General features: G+C 34.1%; 1 protein-coding gene and 1 long non-coding RNA gene across 3 annotated transcripts in view; one reads left to right on the plus strand and one right to left on the minus strand.

Moving 5' to 3' along the window:
- The first annotated feature begins 3,530 nt into the window (after positions 1–3,530).
- Positions 3,531–24,714, plus strand: part of LOC128868084 (calmodulin) — a 31,776-nt gene continuing 10,592 nt past the window's right edge. Inside the window, exons 1-3 of one of the 2 annotated variants that reach the window (XM_054109816.1) lie at positions 3,531–3,666; positions 4,421–4,558; positions 15,620–15,794. In XM_054109816.1, coding sequence (XP_053965791.1) covers positions 4,556–4,558; positions 15,620–15,794 — 178 coding nt within the window. In that variant the 5' untranslated portion in view covers positions 3,531–3,666; positions 4,421–4,555. Of the gene's footprint in view, positions 3,667–4,420; positions 4,559–14,754; positions 14,779–15,619; positions 15,795–24,714 lie in introns of those variants that run through there. The other variant, XM_054109817.1, reaches the window with a different exon arrangement.
- Positions 15,737–22,312, minus strand: LOC128868085 (uncharacterized). Its single transcript, XR_008455059.1, has 3 exons — positions 22,095–22,312; positions 17,633–17,942; positions 15,737–15,825 (listed from the first exon to the last, which is right to left on the minus strand). It is a non-coding gene; the product is annotated as an uncharacterized LOC128868085 (long non-coding RNA).

The raw sequence follows: 24,714 nt of genomic DNA on the forward strand, positions 1-24,714 counted from the left end.
AAACTGGCTTCTTCGGCTGGGAATTGACTTTTCTTGCATGCTGCTGCCTCATTATAGTAAATTCGGTGGCACTGTTCCAATTACAGGTTGAATAACAAACTGCTAAGCCATCCCGTTGAAGAATATGCCGCAGCCTGCTATACTTTTGTAATTGTTCGTGACAGAGTTGTTGTTCTTCTTGTAACTTTATACGAGACATTTCACATATATTTTTTGGGAATTCTGCCGAAGTGACAGTTTATGAGCGAATTCATGTCCGGGTCGTTATGATAACGCAGAACCGATTGTTTGAGGAACAAAGTCAAGCGTGTTCAGAACTGTATCGGCTGTCAACAACACGTTACCTGTATAGTCGTCAATTCACCTTGAAGGCTACCACAATGGACGTGTATGCAGAACGAATCCTTTGATCTTAACTGTTCTGAATAAACTCCGAGCATGCATTTTAAAACTGGTTCTGAATTTAAACAATTTATGAATAACAAAGGCCTTCAAAGCGAAACTTTCTGAAATATAATAAATTAGTTCAAAATAAATTTCTAATCTCAATGTGCACCATAAAAGACAAATATTTTAAAATTATTACTTTTCGATAACTTTTCAAGATAATCTTATCAATTTTATTATTACTACATAGCTGCCTATACAAGCACACGGAACAATGTATGACCCTTTATATGTGTGCAGTCAAGTGTATCAATTGCTTGTTTGCAAATTTCCACTATAAAGATCTAAGTTTACATTGTATATGTATGTATGTATGTATGTATGTATGTAACTGCACACGTAGTTATTAATATGTGCGGAATGTTTCTGCTACATTGCTACAATATTTTAATAGTTAAAGATCTGAGTCGATAACCATAGCCATTTTTATTACACTATGCTACATACGTGTGCGTATATGTATGTGTGTGCTAATATATGTATGTATGTATATAGATTTATAATAGTAGATGCCCGGCGCTATAGCCGAGTGGTTCTGTGCGTGATTACCATTCGATTTGCTTGCGTTTGAATGCCCACTTTGGGCATGAAACAGTAAACGACCGACAATGGTAGGCAATGCAAACCTCCGATTGCATTTCTGGCATGTCAAAAGCGTATTATACAAATCACCTGCAATAGGGTGTGGTTAGAGGGGTGGTCAAACACTATAATTCTTGTTGGCGTGCTTTTGATGCAATTTTCGAATATTTTTCTAGTTCAACGTCATTACTTCACATATCTTTGATGTTTTCTTTTAAGATTGCTTTTGTGGGTTTTCGGAATTGGTAAGCTTTGCTTTTAAAATGAGCTCAACAATTTTCAATAGGATTCAAATTCGGAGCATTGCCGCGCCAAAGCAATACATCGATACTCAATTAATTCAAGGTATTCATGCTTCGCTTTGTGTAATTGATGTCGTATGTACTGTAAAAATGGGATTATATTAGCATTTTTGTGCATTTGTGCATTTTTGGGCGCCCACGAAACCAACCATATTCGTAGAAACGAGTACATAACGTTGTGATAGATATTTCTTTGCAGAAGTCCCTAATTTCCTTCAAACATTTTTTCATATGACGCCTTTCGCCTTTGCAAGGAATTCAGATTTATTAAATGACCTTCTCTTTGCGTGCTCTTTGTAACACCCCGCTAGTTCTTTTGCTCAGCCATATTTTGTCACTGAATTTTCTGCACTTCGTTGAATTTTGAAATCCCGCTACAAGCATTCGTTATAACAGGACTTCGCCTCTCTAAATAATGCTGCTATTTGTTTTGTTTTTAGAAATGCTCTTAGGTATACGAATTTAAGATGCTTAAACAAACAGTCATCAGTCATTAGTAGAAACGGCTCTCGTAAAGCTGTTCATCTCTCCTGTCGCATTTGTCTGTATTGGCATTATGCTGTTAAAAATGTGCTTAGTATCTGTGACATTCTCTTGTACAAATTGGCTTGGACGCAGTTATCCTTAGAACTTTGATAGGTGACTATTCACAACAAAACAAATTTTTTATAGGCGAAGGTCCGTCATGTCCGCAAATTCTCGAGCTTCAAACAATGTTTGGGGACTGCAGCTTTGGTATCAGTCCTTGGCAGAATATACATCACTGCCTTTGCGATAATGTAGATAATACTGTTTTGGAAACATCAAATCCTTTACAAATCTATCGCCAGAAAGAGACAGTTGTAAAGTTTGTGGCTGGTTTGGGTGCAGACCGTCTCTATCTTGCAATGACCCAGCCCTATAGTTCTGGAATACGAGATTTAACTTCCTACATTCTACTATTGCCTCCACAATACGTAGCAAAGTGCATAAATCTGTATGTAGAACCGAAACCGGAAACGGAAGCACAAACCATTATTTTCAGATTCAGGCCACATGCGCACTTATACACACATACATACGCATCAGCAAACATGTGCATAGTTTTTTTACTCAAAATCCCCAAATTCGACTTTGTACTTGTATATACAGAAATATATATACTATGTACATATAGACGCGACTTTACACACTCGTGCATGTACACACATACATAGATATGCATGTATGTGCAAAATAAATTCTAATAAGATTTCCTATGCTAAGCTGCTCACTAATAACTCGCTTACGCATTAACACATCCTTATCCATCTTCTCCAACTTGTTAAAGCTGCATGCTCTTTCCACCTAATCTTGCGCCTTCCAGAACATTTACACATGGCCAGCAAGAGGAAGCAAAAGGCATTGAGAAAATGCAAACTTCGTGAGTTGGCAGCGCTGTAAATCTCATTTTGCAGAAATGCAGAATGCGAACAAGCACTTAACATGTACATATGTACATACCTACATACATGTACTTATGTAAGTATACATTTATATGGAATGTAACACCGTTTAGAGGGGGTCGGGCCAGTACACGATGAATGCCACAGCGGTGTAACAACAATTTCGCTAAAGTTAAAGCGAATAATGCGAATTGAACATAATAGTCTTTGCTACGAACCATTCAAGCATTAAAATGTACGAACAATAAAAAACGAAAAGAAAATAAAACATACCCGAAGCAGTACTGCAATGCGTTTGAGGCGAACGAATTTGGCGATCTGGGTGGAAGTAAATAACCACGTTAGCATTGTACGATAGGTGCGAGAGCCGAGCGGCTACCCGCAGCAGAGACTCAAATGAAGAGAGCGTAACTTAACGAAAGTTAGGGAAATCGACAGAGAGCAGATACCAAACAGAATGAGTAGAAAATAAACGAACCGCAGCAGAGCAAAATTAGTGGCGGCGAATTGTGCGAAAAGTAAATGTTGAAACGGTAAATAAAGAAGAAGCAGACGAATGCGCACTTGAATCAATAATCAGCACGAAGAATGAGAAAATAACAAGAGGCCATCAAAAAGCAGAGCGAAAACAGGCAGGAAAATGGGAAAATGACAATAGACCGAAATGAGGCAGCAGCGATGGGAGCACAAGCGCAGAGCCGTAAAAGCGCAGAGAACCAAGCTAACAAGCGTTTGGAAGAATTTTGTGTAGCTGTAAAGTGACTTGGCGTAGCCAACCGCTAGCGCAGTTGCAATTGAGTTGTTAACCGTGTCGGACTTAAAAATTAAATAGTCTCGTCTGTTTTATAAATACAAGAAAGTATTGAGCCAAAAAAGTCAAAAAGCTGCCAGGAATATTAATTAGGCAACGGGTATAATTTCTTTCTTCTCACTTTTTTAAAGTCCTAATATTATACCAAATTAATTTTTTTCTCAAGTTTTGGTTTTAAAAATCACAAATAAAAGTATTAGATAAAAAGTTTTCAAGTTAAACCAAAACGAGCAAAAAAATTTGAAAATTTGAACTGGAACATACGCGAATTCGCCCTCGCCCCAACTTTTGGCTCGACTCGTGTTCAGTGCTGCGAGTACGTGTGAATGTGTTGATGTGGCTAGGTGGCTGACAAAAGCAAATTTGCTGTAAAATTTTAAACAAACAAGCAAAAACAAAAAAAAGGGAATTAAAGAATCGGGGTTTGAGTTACCGCAAATTATACGTAAGACACGATTAGCCGCGAGTTGTAGTAGCTTTAGATGTTTAGCAAACGCCCATATACCAATTGAGATATTTCGAAGGAACTCGACTCTGTTTCCGGCACATGTTTTTCCAGCAAAAAAAAAAAAAATACTAAACAGTGTTTTTATCATAATACATGTACTGCCAGATTCTTTATGCACTAAATAAATTTTGAAAATTTTAGAAAAGAGGGGTAACTGTTCAACTTAAAACGTGATATTAATTGTTAAAGTAAAAGAAAAATGTATTAAAACTACAAAAGTAATATGTACAAATATTTATGCGAACGCTACGCAATGTTTTAAATAAAAATAAATATTGTAAAAAAATGCGAAAACAACTCGAAAAAGTATGATTCTCCAGATCTTGTATTGGTTTTGATTTTCCAGGCAAAGGATAACCAGTTAGAAACCACCCCAACAGCAGTAGCAGCGGTAACAGCGACAGGAGAAATCAGCAGAATAAGCAGATAATTAATTTTAACTTTCCACCTTTAACCAACTAACAAAAACACAACAGCAGAAATGGTAAATACATATTTTTATTATTTTCGAGTAATAAACTTTGAAATTTTTTAAAATAGCACATCATCAAAAGTCGGTAATAGGTTCCGTCATACACTTTTTTATTTCTGTACTACTTTCTTGGATCAAGTTATCGGGTTTCGATGTAGGGAATTTGGGATGATTAGATTTTTATAAATTATTTAATGAGTAGATTACTCATTATTTGCACTAGTTAATTACTCATATTCTAATTATCCAATATTTCAATTTAATTTTTAAATACGAAAATGTCAAATTCTGTTGTGTAAGAATCAAACAACAGTTGACAGCTGTGCAAATTACAAAGAGCCTATGCAAAGTCAGCACGGCTAACTGAATAGCGTTATAAATGAAATTCATTTCACTTTCTTTTATCTACATACATATATGCCCAATTGTTTAAATTCGCCAAAACGCGAAAAAAGTTTTTGACTCATCAATATAATTGTTTTTATGTTCTAGGCTATTGTACTTTTTGTGCAAATGTTTCTTTTTTCATTATTAAAAGTATTGTTTCTTTTTCATTAATTAGTAAGTATTCTAATTCTTTCTAAAAAAATTCAATTAAATAAAAATTTTACTACAATTTTTTTTATATTTCTATGAGTGTTTTCTTAATTAGCCTCTTCAAAAAATTATAAATTTTAATTATTCATTTAGTCAATTATTTCAACTACATATGTACGTACATGTGTTTGGCATACATGTTTTTAAATCATTTTATCGCCTCTTACTTTATTAACAGCAACTTGTTCAATATATTTTTGCGGACATGTGGTCTACATACAAATGTATATTATGTTTACTGTTAGCATTACTAAAAAGTGTTTGCATGACGGCTATGTGACTGTATGGCTAGAGCTAACGGCGCGAAGAAAATTTAATGTGTCATCCACTATAACGTTTCATTTTTGGCTGCAAGTGTGAAATGTGTCAGCAGCGCGATAAATAACAAAACGCAAACGTTTACATTATGCAGCCTAGAGTGCGCAAAAATATGTTCTGGCCGAAATATAATTTAATAACTGTAAAAAGATATTCGAGTGCATATCTGCCAACACATTTATTTATATAAATCTATGGTAGATCCCTATACATATTTTTTGGTATAAGTGAAAGAGTACTATATTCAGTGTTATTATAATTGATAGTAATTTTACTCAAGTAGGGTATTTTTACTTTGCTACCTGCTTATTTCTGTGCTGAGTTCATTGCACGTTTTTGTTTATCAGAAATTGTGTGTCAAAAGCACTAGAAATGATTTAATAAAATTTCCACGTCGTATAACGTCAAGCAGTTAGTTAAGGAATAAGATAACTGTTTAAACGAACTATTTTAAAGAAGTTTCCCTCAGTTCTAACGCCTAGAAGTTGTATTTAGTGTGCCTACCGTTGAATGGCCTCATTCTAAAAAAAAAAATGATAGTTGCGCCAACTGAAAACAATCGATAATATTCCTGTTATCGTGGTTGCTATAGACATGTAAAATTTCATTTCGTACTAATATTTTCACTCAATTTGCTATAACTAAAATTATTGCTCTTATTTCAGTAGTTTTTATTATAACTTATCTGGTTAACCATTCGAGTTAAGTGATAAAAGAAAATCAAACCCGCGCTGGATACAGTGAGGACTGATTATTTTTAGTAAAATTAACGTTGTTTGAATATTTGTAACGGCCATTTAAAGTAATTAACTTTTTTTTATGGAAAGATTACTACTTTTCAGGCAATTTGGAATTTATAGACGGAGTAGCTTGCCAGACAAGTCAGTTAAATCCACCCCTCTGTAATCTCGGTACATTTTTATTATCTATCCCTTGATAAAAAACCACTCATCACAATGGTATCTCGCGGTCGCCACCGCTTTTTTTTTGTGCCAACCGTTCTCTCATATTTTTCATTGCACGCTTTATTTTCGCTTAACTACTCTCGTTTCTCTCGCGCTCACTGCTAACCGTTTCACACACATTTGCTTGTCAGTTGGGTATTTTGTTGCTCCCGTGTTTTCGCCACTTTGGTATGGATAAAGCGCTTTTCGGCTTTTCTGCTTTTGCAATGTTTCCATCTTGCCAACTGTCCAACTGGCTCATTGTGGTTGGTTTTGTTGGCCGTGCAACAGGGGCTATTGTCATGTGTCTTTAGTGTATACTTTCTGTTTTCTCTGCCTGGGTTTGTTTGTTTGCTATTGCTCCCGTGCATTCATGTAGATATGTACATATATATGTGAATTTGCTTTCGCTACGATGCGCATGTTCTTAGTACATCCGTTTCATTCACCTCGTTCGCTTTTGAACCGTTGCCTACCGCTACTTTGCCGCATTGCGGTTATCGCCGTCTGCGGCTATTTCAACATTTTTCGCTTTATGTCGACGGCAACAACGCAACGGCTGATATTACCGGCGAGCAAATTTCATTGTGCTTATTTCGTTGTTGTATATTAGTTGTTGCTGTTCATCATTAGGAAAATGATGAAGGGGAATAAAATGTTAAAAGGGGCGCAAGGAGAGTGAAAGGTCTACAAATCTAACGGACGGACAGACAGTCAGTCAGTTTGTCGCATGTTTGTTGTTGTAGAAATAAAAAAGGGTGTTGCAAAGAACGAATGAAGGAAACCAGTGATGAAGTACGTCGGTTACGTTTAAAATGTAAAGTAAACATTATTTACAAAATATGTATGTACATATGTATGTATATACGAAAGGTAGAGATGACAAATGGTGATAAATACTACTGTGCTAAATAGGACATGAGTGTATGCCAATTTTTTCGATGAACCAATTGGAAGCGACAACAAAATAAGAATAATGAATGGAAAAATTGAAATCCAAATGCGGAGTTTACGCGGCTTCTCGTTTATGTAAATAGATATGTAGTATATAAGCGCGCATAAACGTTTTTTTGCTTTTATTTTGTTTTACATACATACATATGTATGTATGTAACATTTTTTTTTTTTTTTCATATTTATAACGTAACTTTTCGCTTTTATTATCAACTATTTTTCGCAATTTACAAGTTGGCATTATTACTTACATTTGGCGTAATTACTTCGCACTACTTCGTTTAAATTTTTTAGTTTGGCAGAGTTGTAATCGGATATCTGTAAATAGTTCACGGAAGTGAATTCAGGGTGGAAATGTGCGTAAACTTGCCATTAGGTTAGAGCGTAGTGGGTTTATTATTTGCTTTGCCTCGGCCCTTAATTGAAATTTAATATAAATATTTTAGGTCACTTCATCTTGTTACAATATTCGCGATATTTTTCATGCAAAATTTTTCCCTTAAAATTTAAAAAAAAATATTGTACATACATATGTATTTCATTGTAAAACAAAAACCTTATAAAACAAAATTTCAGACTTTGTACAAAATTCACAAATCTACCGGTTAAAAAAAATTACATATGTATACATATATAAATTTATCTGGAAACTGATTCCAGTATACGCATAATTTTATTTTATGTTTTTGCTGGAATTGTCCTTTTTTTCTTATTATAAAAAATTCTTAGTACGCCAGGTATTAAATATTGTTAAAAAAACAACCCTGTATTTCTTCTATCGTACCCGTATCCTTCTGGCTGTTATGGTACGGTTAAACATTCAGCTGAGTCGAAAAAAATACTAAATTACCTAAAAGTTAGAATTGTGTGAATGGGAACCATTTAAGTTTTTATAAGGATTTGTGAATTAAATAGCCGTATTTTTCCCCCAAAAACGCGATGTAGACGACTTTACAGATATGTAAATGAAAACTGCTTTGCTATAAATGACACTCTTGAAATTAAATTAAAAACAAACATTTATGTATATACATATGTACATATGCAGCTGTAAATAAATACATACGTATGTGCACGCAACGAAGACGCAACGCCCACCACAAATCTGTTGGTTGGCTGGCAGGTGGCGTGCTTCTGGTGAAAGTGCTCGTGAGGGTGCTGACACTTGATTTCTTGATTTGGTGCAGTGGCATTTCTACTTTGGTAGATTATTAATATAGCATTGTATGTAGGTACTAACGTTTCTCTGCCTTTACGCTACAATTGATTCTATGTACCTCTTAACAATTTATTTATACATATTACAGTTGGAATGTAACGTAAAAAAAATGTCAACGACTTTTAAAGCTCTGCAACCCAGCAAGTCTTTATCTGCCTGCTATTTACGCTTCGTATATGTATGTATGTATGTACATATGCAGACATTAGGTACTTATGACAACTTGAAGCTTTTAATGCTGATAATGTGGCTTTCAAAAGTTATATAAATATGTACATAAATACGTAAGCAAAAATACATAATGCAGGAGAAAATAAACCCAAAAGTGATATATGCCATAGCTGTTCGCTGATAAGACGGATATTTGAAATTGGAATGCAAATAACAACGTTCAGGCTTTAATTGGCATAATTGAATTTTTTGGCAGTCCGCTGATAAGATAACAGTCACATATTGACCACTTTTGAAAGCGTTGGGCGGCCATTTGTAACTGGGAATTCGTATTCAGTAAACATTATTACCCAATTGCTAAATTCAAATGAACGTATGTATTATGAACATATGTGCTCGAATGTTTATCATTTTATATGCTGTTCATAAATAAGTCTGGTATCGCTGGGGAAATACAACTTTTTGTTACAGCACCCACCAGCTACAAAGTTTTAGTTCATGTTACCAAGTCGTCGTCTACCTTACAATATCGCAGTATAAAACATTGCACAAGCAGTGTCAGCTGCTTTTGTGCTGTTCACAAACAAATGAAGAAGAAAATACAGCTGCTTTCTGAGTATTTTAAATATCCCTGACGAATGTGCGTATGTATTTGAATACTTTGTGGAGATGGGTTACACAAATGACTTAGAAGTGCGTACAAATTAAAGCAAATAATTGTATTTTACTGTTGTAATTACTAAAAACCAACTATTTTTATGAACTTGTTGCAAAATCTATTAGAAACACAAAAATTGGTAAAAAAAAGCAGGCAAAAGCAATTTTTTTATTATTCGCTATGAACTTGACAAATAGTCGGCTGTATATAAGCTTATGAATACATATGTATACATACATGTATCTGCAGATATAATCGCACATACATACATATGTATGTATGTATATGCATGTGGTAGATATCTTTTTGTGCGCTTTTATGAATAAGCCACATGCATACATATTTATGAGTCATGAATGAATGGCGGTTACCGATGTCAAGATCGCCTTAGCTAGCAGCAGAACATTTCAATTTTGCCGGCTGCCTTTTGTTGTTGCCTATTATTTTTTATGCGCTTTGTGTAGATCTACTTGTTTGACAACATTTAGGAAATTTGTATGTGTGTGTGTGGAGACATGTGGAGACATTATTATATTGATCCCTATTTATATACCACATACATACATATGAAGAGTTTTATCTACCCATGAATCATTGGGTTTTTGAGGGCATGGCACGTGACGTAAGCTAGCATTTACATATATGTACATACATATGCATTTTTGTATAAGTTTGGATGTATTGAAAATCTCAAAAGTCTACTTACATATACATATGTATGTATGTATAGGTATGCATGTACATATGTACATATATTTATTTTGCTTTACATAAAATATTAATATATAGAGTAGAATGGGGTAAGATAGGTCATTTTATTTTGGAGAGCTCTTGCTATGGTGTTTTTGCATTGATTTTGAAAAATAAGCAAGATTTTGAAAGGTTATTTATCTGCTAACATTTTGGTTATACTGACTTATGTTTGGCTAAATATTTTGGAAGCTGCATTCAATAAGACAAAGGTACTTTTTTTCGATATTTTTAAAATCGGGGGGCACGATAGGTCACTAATTGTGAGGGGAAAATAACAATGTACATGGCTTGGAAAGTAACGTTTTAACTTTTATTTATAGAGTATGAACACTGCACATGTTATAAAAGTTAGGAATTTTTCTTTAATTCATCACGCGAGCACGTGATGTTTCGAACGGAATTTTAAATTGTTTAGAGGCTGATCGAACACTAGCGCCATCTCGGACTTCCGCGATTGCGTTTTTTACGTCCTCTTCACTTCGTTTCGACGTTTTTCGCACATAATTACGCACCATTTTGCTGCAAAAACATTTAAAATTTATTTTATTCAATTAAAAGTAGTGACCTATAATGCCCCCAGACGGCTGACCTATAGTGCCCCCAAGCACATGTTTTATGTTAGTGTCGATATTTTTTTTTTAAAACAAAAATATCAAAAAACTAACACATTATTCGTGTTCAGCATTATTTTCTACGTAAAATAAAACTCACCTGACAAGTATTTACATACATTAAATGCACTGCACCGTAGAATAAAAAAAATGCTATGTCGGAGAAAAGCTCACAAAAAACTAAACGACGCCAGAACTAGGATAACTAATCAATGGTGACGGCCGAAATGACAGTCGCGAACGTTGTTCCCCACCAGGTATTCAATTCACATAAGACGAGTGACCTCTGCAAAAACAGTGCGACGAAAACCCCACCTACCTATTGTGCCCCCATACCTATCTTACCCCATTCTACTCTACAGCTAATTTCCAACCTAACCACCTTAAACCTAGAACTCCATACCAAGCGATCCGATACTATATGGCTTTCCTCGTTTTATTCTGCATTTATTCAGATTCGTCTGACACTTTGAAAAGCCAATTATTGTAATTTTTTTTGTTTTTTTTTTTTGCCAGGGTCTCATTAAAAAAATTAAATACCTTGTGAATACCTTAACCGTCCATTGGGCACTCGGGTCTGACCAGATTGGCTTTTCGATTTTGGACATGAATTTATATTTTTTTCTAATATAGCTAACGACTTGAGCTTTCAGGTAGCTTCCTAAAATATAATTTTCTATCAATTTATGGATATAAATTCTTAAAAAGGATCCTCGAACAGAACGAAAAAAGGCCAGACCCGGGTGCCCAATCGAAATTTTAAAAAGGGTGTCTACCAAAGGGTTAAAACTTCACATAATCGGGGTTTATTTCTTTACAATATGTGGATGAATGTATGTTGTATGTTAATTGTAGTAGAAAATTGAAAAGTAAAAATTAGGCTAAGCGCCTAAGGTTGATTTTGTGAGGAGAAGTCAAAGGCATTTTAAGAAAATCTTAAGAATGTATTTCAAGTCCCATAATGAAATATCAGGCTGGAAAGAAATTATAGGCTTGGCACAATGGGTGTGGCGTATAAAACGTACCTGTGGTTGTACAATGAAAGTATTGTCGCATATAAAAAAAACAGTTGTTCTTGTGAAAGTAAATATGTATTGTATGCAAGGCGCATTTATTAAAGGTGGTAGCACTAGACCAACAACAATATTTTGTACGTTTGATTGTCAAAACAAAGTATTGGAAAAGTAGAAAACAAAAAATGAATTCGCCTTGTTTCATTCTGTCCTGACAGCCACATGGACAGGGGAAAGAAAAAAAAAAACAAATCAACTGATTCGCCGATACCACCTTTAATAGATTCCCCGTGATTGTATGTCATTCTGAATAAAGATTCTTTGCTAAATTAAAAAGCGTTTTTAAAAATGGAATCTATTGAAATAAGAATAATAATTTTAATGCTTATTGAAGCAGAAAAGTGTTTTATTAGAATTTATGGTATTCGTAGATGGTGGATGTTTTAGATATGGGAGTTTTTCAGGGCCAATTTTGGGCTAACTGAAGAATTCAAAAACAAGTTTATTGCATAGACATAAGGCGGCGTTAATCGGTATACGGGATGGTTAAACCTGATTAAAATGTACTGTGGCAGACGGTTGTTACGTGGATTAGTGAACAGCTGTCGTGTTTATTGGATAGTTTTGTCAGTAAAAAATGGATCGCAGGTGACAAATACCGGTATTAGATGCCCTGATACTAAAAAATAATTATTTATTAAAAAAAATCTTAAATTGCATTATCTCTAACTGCTCCAAATATTAAAACAGAAAATATAATTTCGAATGTGTAAGTGCAAATTAGTATTGCATCCAGTTTTTCTTGTTGTCTTTAAAAGTTTCATTTTTTTTCAAACACAATAGAAAATAATTGCTATTTTTCGACAAGGTTGTCATCGCAAATTCCTCTAATACATTTTTTTCTTTCGCCGTGTCCATGTGGCTGTCAGCCCAGAATGAAACAAGGTGAATTCATTCTTTGTTTTCTTCTTTGCCAATACTTTGCTTTGACAATCAAGCGTTCAAAACATTGTTGTTGGTCTAGTGCTAACACCTTTAACGAATACGCCTTGGAAAAAGTAAAAATATTTATTTCACTGGCACTCTTACTTGACTCCAAGGCAGGTGATGTCTCTAGAGCGGCTGATTTTGTTTTTTCTTGCGAATTGATATTTTGAATGTCAAAGTGACCTTCTTCTATGTTGCTGCTTTATTTGTTTGTGTACAATCTGAAAGAAATTTTGACATTCAAAAACCCAAATTGCAAAGACAAAATACATTTAAGTGTTTTCTTTTCTCTAATGTTGTGTGAATTCGTCTTCAATCTACTCATTAAAATCTAATTAAGCTCTTAATCTGACTTTTGGCAAATGGACCTAATTAGCGTTTTTTTAAATAAATATAATTGTTTAATGAAGCGCCTGTAATAAGTATGCTTGTTTTTGTCTAATCGACCATGGCAGTCGTTCAAATGTCGTTTGTTTGTTTCCAACTTCTCGACTGAGATATAATTTAATTGTAGGTACTGCGGTAAAAAGAACGTTTCAGTCAGGGAAAACTGCGAATAACAAATTTGAACAGCAGCTTGACCTAAACCATTGAATCTTGTGTTCATTATCATTTTATAAGTTCCATCCAGACTAATTTTTATTTTATTGTATGTGCTTCGAGGGGGCCGATCATGAATAAAGTATTTCCACACATGCGCACTCTACATACAAATATGTATGCGCATGTGCATGTACATGGTTATTGTTTCTATGCTACATGTTAAAAGAGATTCGTTAAATTTCCTTTAAAGTTATGTATTGAAATAACATTACACGCATACCCAAATGTGGGCGTGTGGGCTGTATGTACAACATACATACATATTTGAATATGATTAACTTCTCAGTTACTCGTTCTACATTCATGCATGCATTCATATGTATGTATCATACATTGGTATTCACAACTCCACAGCCGGTTGCCTCATCCGTTGACGTCAGCCAGTGTGTGTTGTTGTTGCTTTCAAAAGCGCTAAGCGGAAACCCAACACCAATTGGCGTATAGAGTTTCAGCAAATAATAAGTATCTGTTTCAAATTTTTTCACCCATTTATTTTGTGCTTATTTGCATTGCACATATTTTGTTTCGTATACTTATTTATACATTTATTTTATTTCTTTATTTGCTTATATTATATTTACTTACATATATTTGACGTTAGTCGCCATATTCAGATTGTCTTCTACCTGTAAAACTCCATTCTTTGTTTTTTTTTTTTCGTTTATGTATTCACATTGATTTACATATCCACTCGCTCTCAGTATTGAGCACATTTTCTTCTCGTCATCGAGAGCTTGAGTGCAAAGCTTGGTTCACTGCGCTGCAAGCATCAAATTTGTCAGCAATTTCTAGAGTTTTCACAGTTGTCAATCAGTCAGTCTGCTGCAGTAAATATCGTAAAATAGGCATATAAGTGAAGATTAAAAAGAAAGCTTTGCCTAAGAGATATTACCGATAAACGCACACACTTATTTAAATAGCACGCGCAACGGAAGTGCTATCTGGAAGAAAATAAAAAATAAATAAAACAAAATAATATATTCATTGTGGCATATCAAAGATAACAAATTATCGCCGCATAGCCCTTGAACTCGCTGCTGCCGTTGCAAGCGTTGTGTGTGAGAAGAGTGCAGTGGTTAGGCGTGAGAGTGGCGGCGAAAAAGCTTTTTAAACTAAATCGTCAAGTTTGACGAAAATTCTAATTAGTAGTTTACTTTCATAGCCGCTTTGACGTACTTGGAACAGTTGATTTTCCATAGCAACATTTCCACTATAGATCTACGAAATAGAAAGCATAAAAGCGTATTTTTTAAAGAATATACACGAAGGCAATTAAATAAAATACGTATTATATTTTGAAACATTTATCGCTCGGTGTGTGCTTTTGCAATACATAGTTGCATATAGTATAAATTCATAAAACACGGGATTCGATAATTGATATTATTTTTATTTTTTACGATGGTAAGTGTTTTTTCATTATTGCATTGCTTCAAACATTTGCAAGTTCTCAGCCGACAATAAAAATATAAAACTTTCGTTAGTCGCGCAGTTGGTATAGGAATTTCTGCAGTCATGAAGTAAACTATTTACTTCTTATCAGCATTGTTTTTCGGTAATCTTAATTTAAGCATTCGAAATAACAAACATTGACGCTGTTTTTATTTTTTATTATACTGCTGAGTCCTCCACTGACGTTAGCTAGTAGGTGTTTTTGTTATTTAGTGTCGAGGGTTTGTCGTCAGCAATTCTAAGCTTAGATTAAGCTCATTTTATAAAATGTGGACAGTGAAGAAGTAGTCATTTGCTAGTAGTAGATTCTTAATCTACTGTAAGGCACGTATTTAAACTAAAGTTATTGTAAGATTTACATAATTATTTGTGATTTAGTGCCAAGGCTATAAGTAATTATGTGCGCAATGAATGTGATAACCAGTAGTAGGAATTTACTTTGAAATGAAGCCATAAAATGAATTGTTGTTGATTAATATCGAAAATGTGTTGAAATCGCCTGAAAGGGTCGAATTTCAGTAAATTGTTTGATGTACCCGTAAATGCAAGCTCTCAATTTCCCATTCAACAGGAAATATTACGTATTGATACTGAATACCCACAAACTACGAGTATTAGATTTCGTTCAGTTCTCTTAAGCCAATAATACATTTGCCTTATAGTTTATTTTAAAAGTAAAAGTTCTTATTATATATTCACTTTAAGAGAAACAAGTTTTTATTTAAAATATAGATACATTTGTGCAAATATGTGCAATTAATTTTTGAACTTATTTTTTCTTTCCTTTTTCCAGGCTGACCAACTGACAGAAGAACAAATCGCTGAATTCAAAGAGGCATTCTCGCTCTTCGATAAAGATGGTGATGGCACTATCACGACAAAAGAATTGGGCACAGTGATGCGATCACTGGGACAGAATCCAACAGAAGCCGAACTGCAAGACATGATAAATGAAGTCGATGCTGACGGTGAGTGTTGAAAACAAATAAAATTTAAATGCTAAAAATAAAATAAAATGAAATGGAGTGAAATGAAATGAGACAAAAAATTAAAAAAAAAAACAATACTCGTTATATAAAATTCAATAAATAATAAAAAAATATTATAAAATTAAATAAAAAAAAGATAAAAAAAAAAAATTAGGACTAAGTGAAACAGCATATGAAATAATTTTAATTTGATTAAAATAAACATAACAATTTAATCAGTTTATAGTTATATGCATAACTCTGAAATAAAATAAAATAATAAAAAAAATAATAATAAAATATATAGGATAAAAAGCAATAAAACGAATGGATTAAAATAAACTAAAAAATAAAATACAATAAAACGAATGAATTAAAAAAAACTAATAGAAAAAAAATATATGAAAATAACCTAAAAAAATTACTATATAAAATTTAATTATTGAAAAAATTGCGTTTGTTTTAGAAGTTTATTTTTCTGGCTCGGATTTAAATCCGGCCAAGAACCGTTACTTCCGCTGTATTCCCAAAAAAATGTTGGCGAATGTTTTATGCTGCTACAACAACAGTTTGTGAGCTGAATAGCTGGGTTGCGCTCAAAAGTCTTACACCAGAACAACTCGAATTGTGCAAATTTATTTCTAATCGTGATTCAGTTCGCACAACTTAACGTGAATCACGTCCAAAGGTTTTGATTTAAGCGCTAGTCGAATCAGGGACCCAATTAATAAAGAGCGTTATAAACACATGATTACTAATCTTTTCATTCCCCAGTCGAATGACGTGGACAATGTGGACGACCTGTCCCAGCGAATAGTTTAAGGACGCACTATCTCAGAATTTGATTGAATAACGTCCCATGTATGATAGAAAAAATTCTAATAGGTTTGAATATTTGCGTATTGCTATTGCTGTCAACTCGTTCCGCTTAAAGAAGAAAATAACTCCTGGCAAGCTTTTTTCGCGGGCTTAAATCGCTTAACATTTTTATAAATGTAAACACATTTTTTAAACAGAATAAATAACTGATTGGTACGTATACTTCTGCTAAGTATTTGGCCAAGCTCATCCTCCTATTTGTGGTGTGCGTCTTGATGTTCCACAAATGGAGGGACCTACAGTTGTTTCCCGACTCTGAATGGCAAATGGTTTTTATGAGGAGCTTTTTCATGACAGAAATACATTCGAAGGTTTGCCATTGCCTGTCGAGGGGCGACGTTATAACCTTAAAAAACTGTACAATTTTAGTTGATGATATTCACTCCGGTTGGCTTCAAGGTTGGCAAAATATATTTATATACTAAATCTATTGTTTGTTTCAGACCAATAGTTTCTTAAAAAATATGAATAGTATTGAGCTCTAAATCTATTTTCATTCCTTACGACGCAGAATTCATTATTCATTGCTATTTACATATGCTCTTATTTCCACTAAGTAATTTAATTAATCTTGAATTCCTGTTCGTTACTAAAATAAGGCGTTTCTATGGCTTCTTAGCACATAAATAAGGATTCGAAGTGGAAGGTTAAAAAATGGACAGTGAGCAATAAATTCATTGCGTAGGAGGAGCAGCACGCGCTTTTATACATCATTTGGTAGGAAAAAAAAACAGAAAAGCTATGGAAAAACAAGAAAAAAATTGGAAAAAACAAAGAAAATAAAGATGAAAAGAAAACAAAATCGAAAGATTAGAGAAATACTAAAAGAAAAATAAATAAAATATACACAAAAATTAAAAAAAAAATTAGATCCTAGAAAAGAAATCCAACATACAAAAAAACTTTAATTCACACTTGTTTCGTCGTGCTCTATTATATGTATATGTATAGGTACATACCTCGGTCGGCCGGCAATTCTTTGCTGCATTTGCTTTGCTGAAATGAATTTTGCGTTGAACTGAGTAACATCATCTTTCCAAGCATCCACATATTTACATAGGCATATACATATGTATAAATGCATGAATATTTTCATATGGCGTACGGCCAAGTTAAGAATAGCATACTAAGAATTTTAATCATGAAATAAAATATCAGTTTATTTCTCCCTCATACTCAGCGGTATGTTTGACTTGCCATTGCCGCCTCGTTACCGTTTTTTATTGTTTCATCTTATTTTTTGCGGTGTTTGTCAAGCTGTCTAAATGTCTGGTATATCTCTTAAAGTTATATTATGCGAAGTAAATATACATATGTACATAGATGCATATATATGTATGTATGTGTGAAAGAAAAAAATGAATAACAAAAAACAAGCGAAGAGCAGCAGCAAACAGGAATAAACGTAAAATTGAACGTAGCAACAAGAATAAAATAAAGAAAATAGAAAGAAAAAAACATATTCAAGTAGCGGAAAAACACTAGATTATTCGCAAGTGCAGCCAGCCAGAATGCTTGTGGGAAAGTGGATGGCGGGCGAGCGCCAAGTGCCGACAAGTAGGTACTAAGTAGTTGTTCGTAATCTAATCGTATCTACTAAATTCCAACCAGCTAAGCACCTTAATATTGCCATTTTGCAATTTCTCAACAGTTTTCTGCCATTGCCTTGCCGCCTCACCCAAGTGTGTCGCTTGTCATTCGATCGCTGCCGAGGACGAGTGCCCTTTCGACCAAGGGAATATCACAATTGTACTGCAGAGCCGCGCCCCTTTATCAACCAACATGCAACTCCAAGAATTTGTGGTGTATATATGAGTGTGGCGTGTATATAAACATGTATGTACGTATGTGTTATTACACCTGCGACTTACTTCTTGTTGCTGCGAAACATTTTGTACTTGTCGATGCGGTTTTCTTTCGCTGGACACTTGTGCTCTCGCCAACGTCTGCGATGACGCTGGCGGCAGTGGCATCTTGCAGATTGTGGCGCATGTTATAAATATTTTTGCAATTTTTACCATTTCCACTTCACATTCTTTCGCTTGGTTCAATGTAGATTACATTGCCATGTTTCATGTTTCGTTTATTTTCTTTAATATCAACGCTTTATGTTGTTGCGCTGCTCTTCATTGTCCCCATTCGTCATTAGCTACATTTTAGTCTCGTTTCCATGTCGCCGCATTACCCGGGATTTTGCTGCTGCTTTACGTGCAGAAGCAGCACATGCGCAGTGTCGCTGCAGGAACGAATATTCCTTATGTAGCAGCCAAGCAGAGTGCCTCTGGTTGGTGAAAGTCACAACAGCGAGTTCCAAAATACCTTGTCGGCGGTGGCGCTACATCACCATGACATGGCAAAAATTGTGTAAAACAACTAAATAAGCCTTTTCGAATTGGTACGTGCATACATACATATGTTTTTGCGTTTATATGTTGCAGTTTACTGCTGCTATACTAAATGAGTCCTTGCAGTGCTTTCTCCTTCTTGTGCTCTCTGCTCTGCTCTTCTCAGTGAAAGCGTTGCTTTGGTGTCTCTACTTTCCCGACAGCTTTTAGAAGCAGAAAGAGTTAAATTTAGGTGGTCTGAAAAATTGTATATTTAACAGAGGTGAAGTTTATTTGAACCTGTATATCTGAAATGTGTCGAGTGGATAGCTTAAGCAGCGATAACGATACATCATTTTTTACTTGTAATCTAAGTCCACAAATAAAGCCTTTCAAAGCTAAAAAAAATCTCCACAAAAGCAAGTCTGTAATGAATTTGAATTTTTTTTTTTCAAAATAGCGTTTCCAATAAATTTATAAGCAAAAGCTAAGATTTTATTATGTTGTATCCAACCTTTCCCTCATTGTTTTGAAACTTCGCAAAAGAACGGTTGTGTTTTCCTTGAAATGTTTTTTTTTTGGTCTTAAGCTTGTTTTGTTAGTTATTCTATTTGTAGGCACATTAGATTAGCCTATGCGTATATGGCTTCCAAGTGGCGAGCAAATACATATGCAGACATACAAGGTGGCGCAAAATTAATCACTATATTTTGCTTTTGAATAATTTTTTACTAAATAAAAAAATATGATTGACGTACGTCACCATTTGCAAAACTTATAAATCCTCCGAAAGGGTGATTAATCTTCTATAATATATCTGGTGTGCGATATATTGGGAAGATTTGACAATTTATCCAATTTGAACTATTCTGTTTTATAAAGATTAAACAGTTAAACTATATACATAAATCAGAGTGAGCTTCACACATTGTGCTAAATAAAAAAAAATTAAAAAATGTTCATCAAATTTTAAACTTTTTATTCAGAATTGAAAAAAAAAATGGGTGTATGCTGCCTAACATAGCCCATTTATTTCTAGTATAATAAAGAGGAAAAGAGGTGGGGCTAAACATTTTAATTGAGTTATGATAGTTTTTTTTATATTTTTTTTTTATTATTTTTTATTTATTTTTGTATATTTAATTATTTATTTATTTTTTAATTATTTATATTATTACTTTTTTTAATTATTTATTTATTATGTTTTTAATATTTATTTTTTTTTAATTATTATTTTTTAATTATTTATTTATTTACAATTGTTTTGGATTTGTTTTAATTAACTTTTTTTATATATATTTTTTTCATTGTTTTTACATTTTTTTTTTATATTTTTTAAATTTAATTTTTTATTTATTTTTACTTTTTTTTTAAGTTATTTTATTTTTTTTTCATATATATATATTTATATTTATATTTCTAATTTTTTTAATTTATTTTTTATGTTTTTATTTTATTTTTATATATATATTTTTTTATATTTTTCATTTTGTTTTATATTTTTTATTTTTTTTATATTGTATTTTTTATTTTATTTTTTTTATATTTTGTATTTGTTTTATATATTGTATTTTTTTTATTTTTTATATATTTTTTAATATTTTTTTTATATTTTTTATATATTTTTTTATTTTTTTGTATTTTTTTGTTTTTTTTATATTTTTTATTTTTGTTTTATTTTTTGTAGACGTTGGTAGGTCATTTTCTTCCACTTAACGAACTTTGGGCATCGTTTTGCTATCTGAATATGATCCAAATTAAACTGAAGTTGATCCATAAATAGTTCCTAAGTTCGATGTTTGACTACATCACTGCTTGGTATTTATGAACTCATTTCTGAGTCATTCTTACATAGCATTCAGAAGTACCCCGAGGCTGCTTACAAGCTTGCCAATTTGCGGCCCATAATTCACATCTAAGCTTTACTGCTCAATTTACAGATGCTGAGGGCACTGATCGATAGTTATTAAAGTCGGCCGAAATTCATAATGTGTTTTCCTAGCAGGAAATCTGCATGAAGTGCTCCATTATCGTTCCCACGTCATCCCGTTTGGCGTTATCTGAACGACCGGGATTTATATCCGGCCAAGGATTGTAACTCTAGCAGCATTCCCCGTACATGTTTATGCTACTACAACAACAATATCAGCAACAAGTGCTTCATTATTCTATTTGTGTCATGAGGATAAACGACGTGAAGAATTAAAATGAAACCCCCTTTTTCTGGAACCAAATGCGGTTTTTTAATTTCCTAATATACCTTTGAATGAGTCTATAGTAAATGCCCGTTATATGGAATTCGTTATTAACATCACTGATTTTCTATATAACCGCTCTGGAATTCATGACTCCATATGTCAGCGTGAATAATTTATGCAAAACTATTCAAATGTAAGCACTCAACTGCCAATTAAGTAGCACTCACTCACTACACTAGCAAAGTAATTTCTAATGTTGGTGTTTTTAATTTGCAATTATTTTTTCCTGCTACGAGAGTACAAAGTTTTAACAATGCATGTAATTTCGTTAAGGAAATTGCCATTTTCCCTCAGCGCATTTTTGCTACTCATTACACGCGCTGTGGGTGGCTATTAAATTGGCCATGACCTCATACTTCTACCTGCCTGCTGTTTTCACTGCTGCTACTGCTCCAATTAGCTGCTGCTGCCACCGCCACCCCTATTTAATTTAGTTGTATTTTTTTCTCTTAACAGTTTTTGCTACAACAAAATAAATATTTATCCAGCAGTGAAACGGGTAAGTAAAACAAAAAAAAAGCGGGTGTGTGTTGTGATGCGGGCAAGTAAGCGGAGGTGTTGTGTTGTAGCAGTGGAGCGTGTTTAGTGCGAGCAAAAAAAAAATTATTTCGAAGAAAAATTCTCTATGTGGTATGTCCATGTGTTAGTTAGTATGGCAAATTATTGCCTTACATTAAATACCGGCTAAAACGCGCAGACACCTGTAAAAATTAGTGACGGGAGAGAAAGTAGCTGGCACGCGCTGAATTTGAAAATGTTTAACAGAAAAGATGGGTTGAAGGCATAAATATATTATACACACATACATACATACCATATACATACTATATGCTAGCTACCTGTACATTTTACTGCAATGTTTGTATATAAATAAATATGTATCTATCTGTGCCTCCTGTTTGTTAGCTTTGCACGTTGCTCTTTAAGGTAGTTTATAAAATATTTGCGAGTAAAAATAAAGAGTGATAAGTATTTGCGCCTAACTCTTCTGCTACAAAAGCATATATTTATTTTCGTGATTTTTTAGAAATTCCTCCCGCGCACTTCTACGTACACACACAGCACAGCGCAAATACAAAACTGGCACTGGGATGGTGGATTGTTGTATGGACGGTAATGAATTGCGCGTACCAAAAATAATTGTTACCAAAAGAATTTCAAAAATATTTAAGAAAAAATAATTTCACAAATGAAATTGAGAAAAAAGAGCAATGGCATAAAATACAACAACAATTAAGAAAATATTTATAAAGTTATAGGAAGGTAAGCAAGAGCGCAAGAAAGCCAACACCTGCAGGAAAATCCACCAGCACCGAACTCTGGTGTGTTTGTGGTGAATTTGAAACTAGGGCTAGTTCGAATTTTTCATATCTTTTAAATATAGTAAAGGCGAATTTAACTACATCGCCATGCCCCAGAAAAAGTCAATTGTTCAAGAGCTGCATTCCTTTTTCTAGAGTTCAAAACTATTGCCATCTGCATCGCTTTTTTGAGTTTTCGTGGCCAGTATTAAATTCTATACATTTTCTGTGCGTGACAAAACTGCGACCGAGGTTGCGGTTGTTGTTGTTGTACGAATAGTAACAGCATAAACCTTTCTCATAAATCTTTGTGGAATGCTGTTGAAATGGTCGGTTATAAATTCGGGTCGTACCGATAACATAGAGCCGATTGTTTGCGGTCTGGTCGCGATAGATTAGAGCTTTGGAATTATACTACATTGGAGGGTTTGAAGATAAATATAACTGCTTATGCAGCAAAGTGGTTGGAAATTCACAAACTAGCGCTATATGGTTCTGAACTAAACATTTTTTTTTAACTAGTTCAGGCTTTCCCTGCAGGGCAGGCAAACCAGCAGCCGCAGCAGCAGGCACTAATGTAGACAAGCGGCGCAAATGAGGATTTCCCACAACAAAAATTTGACTTTTGCTTTAAATATATTTTGCTTACATACGTACATATCAGCATACACACATCTGTGGCACGTACTACATGAAGACAGCAAATCGATTTTCGACTAGTGTTTGGTGTGTTTGTGTGAGTTCCTCTATGGCGTGGACCCCGGCGGCGCCTTTTTGCACAGTATATGTGTTAGTGGTAGCGGCGGCGACGGTTAAGCAGCAGCCAAAAAGTGAGGGGGCGTTGGAGAGGAGGGGGAGGGGGAGCGAATGGGGTGATGTTCGACAGATTGCTGCATAGACGGCCGATAGACTGGCGGTGTTGATGGACCAATAGCTTTTGAACTGCTGTGAAAATTAATTTCATATAGTATGTCACGATTTCAGTAAGATATTCAACACCGAATAATATTGCAAGTCCCGAATGTTCGGGACTTTAAAATGCCAATGTGGACGCGGGATTTTTCGGGACGAATTTAAATTTTTATTTGCATGGCAGTTTGGCGTGTTGTTTGCTCGTTAAACGAATCGCGTATTGCCCAACATATAAAAAGGGGGGGAGTCGAGGCATATGAGTGCCTGTGATTAGGTATCCACCTGGGATTAGAGATGCCTAACCCGCTATTAGATGCCCTTGTGCTCATACAATAGCAAAGTTTCATTTCTATCAAAGTTTTGCATTTTTCAATCAAACGCACCTGAGTGCTCTACAAAAACAAAACACATACCGCCCTTTTTAAACCTCACCACACACTGCAAGTGTTGCTTAATTTTTTGTTAATTTCCATTGATTTATTTGTTTTATATACTAACATACCTACATACATACGTACATGCATATGTATAATAGTATAAATATTTTTTTTATTTTTAAAATTTTACCCAAATACTCGGCATTCGCATTCGCTGTTTTGCTATCTAATTTTAACACAGCACTGCTGTTGTTTTTGTGTTATTTATAGCAGTGCGACGTACTCTCATCAAACAACTGCAATTTTTTGGTAGCGTCGTATGTGCCATTCGGGTATACACATACATACATATGCACACTTCTCTACATTTGTATAAATTCTTATTTTTCATTTGTGCAAAAACGTCGCACAGTAAATCAGCGTCGTCAGCGTCAGCGTTCCTTATTTGTTGGCGTCTGTTCCTAAGGCGTTTTTCGCGATGTAAAATTCCTCAGTTTATGGGGAATACGATGGTTGGTGGCTGGTTTTAGTAGTGGTGCCCGATGTCTACTCGTTGATGTTTTTGATTCTATGGCGACGAAGGGTTGCAGGCGGTGCATTTCGTATGTCGTTTGGGGAAAGCCGCTGTGGTCACAAGACTTCCTTGTTCGGCTGCAATCCCCTTCTATTAATTTTCTGTCATTCAAGCATTCAATTGGACAAAGTTTTTTTCGTTGCTATTTGGTAGAATAGAAATAATGCTAATGACAGGCTGCTAAAATTAACATCAAGAAGAAATGCGATGTAAATTTATTTATAAGAAAGTGGTTGTTTCGAAAATAAATAAATTCAATACTCGTGCTTAATTATTATTATATTATATTAGTATT

This window comes from Anastrepha ludens, chromosome 6, assembly GCF_028408465.1.
Source record: "Anastrepha ludens isolate Willacy chromosome 6, idAnaLude1.1, whole genome shotgun sequence".
NCBI classification, from domain to species: domain Eukaryota; kingdom Metazoa; phylum Arthropoda; class Insecta; order Diptera; family Tephritidae; genus Anastrepha; species Anastrepha ludens.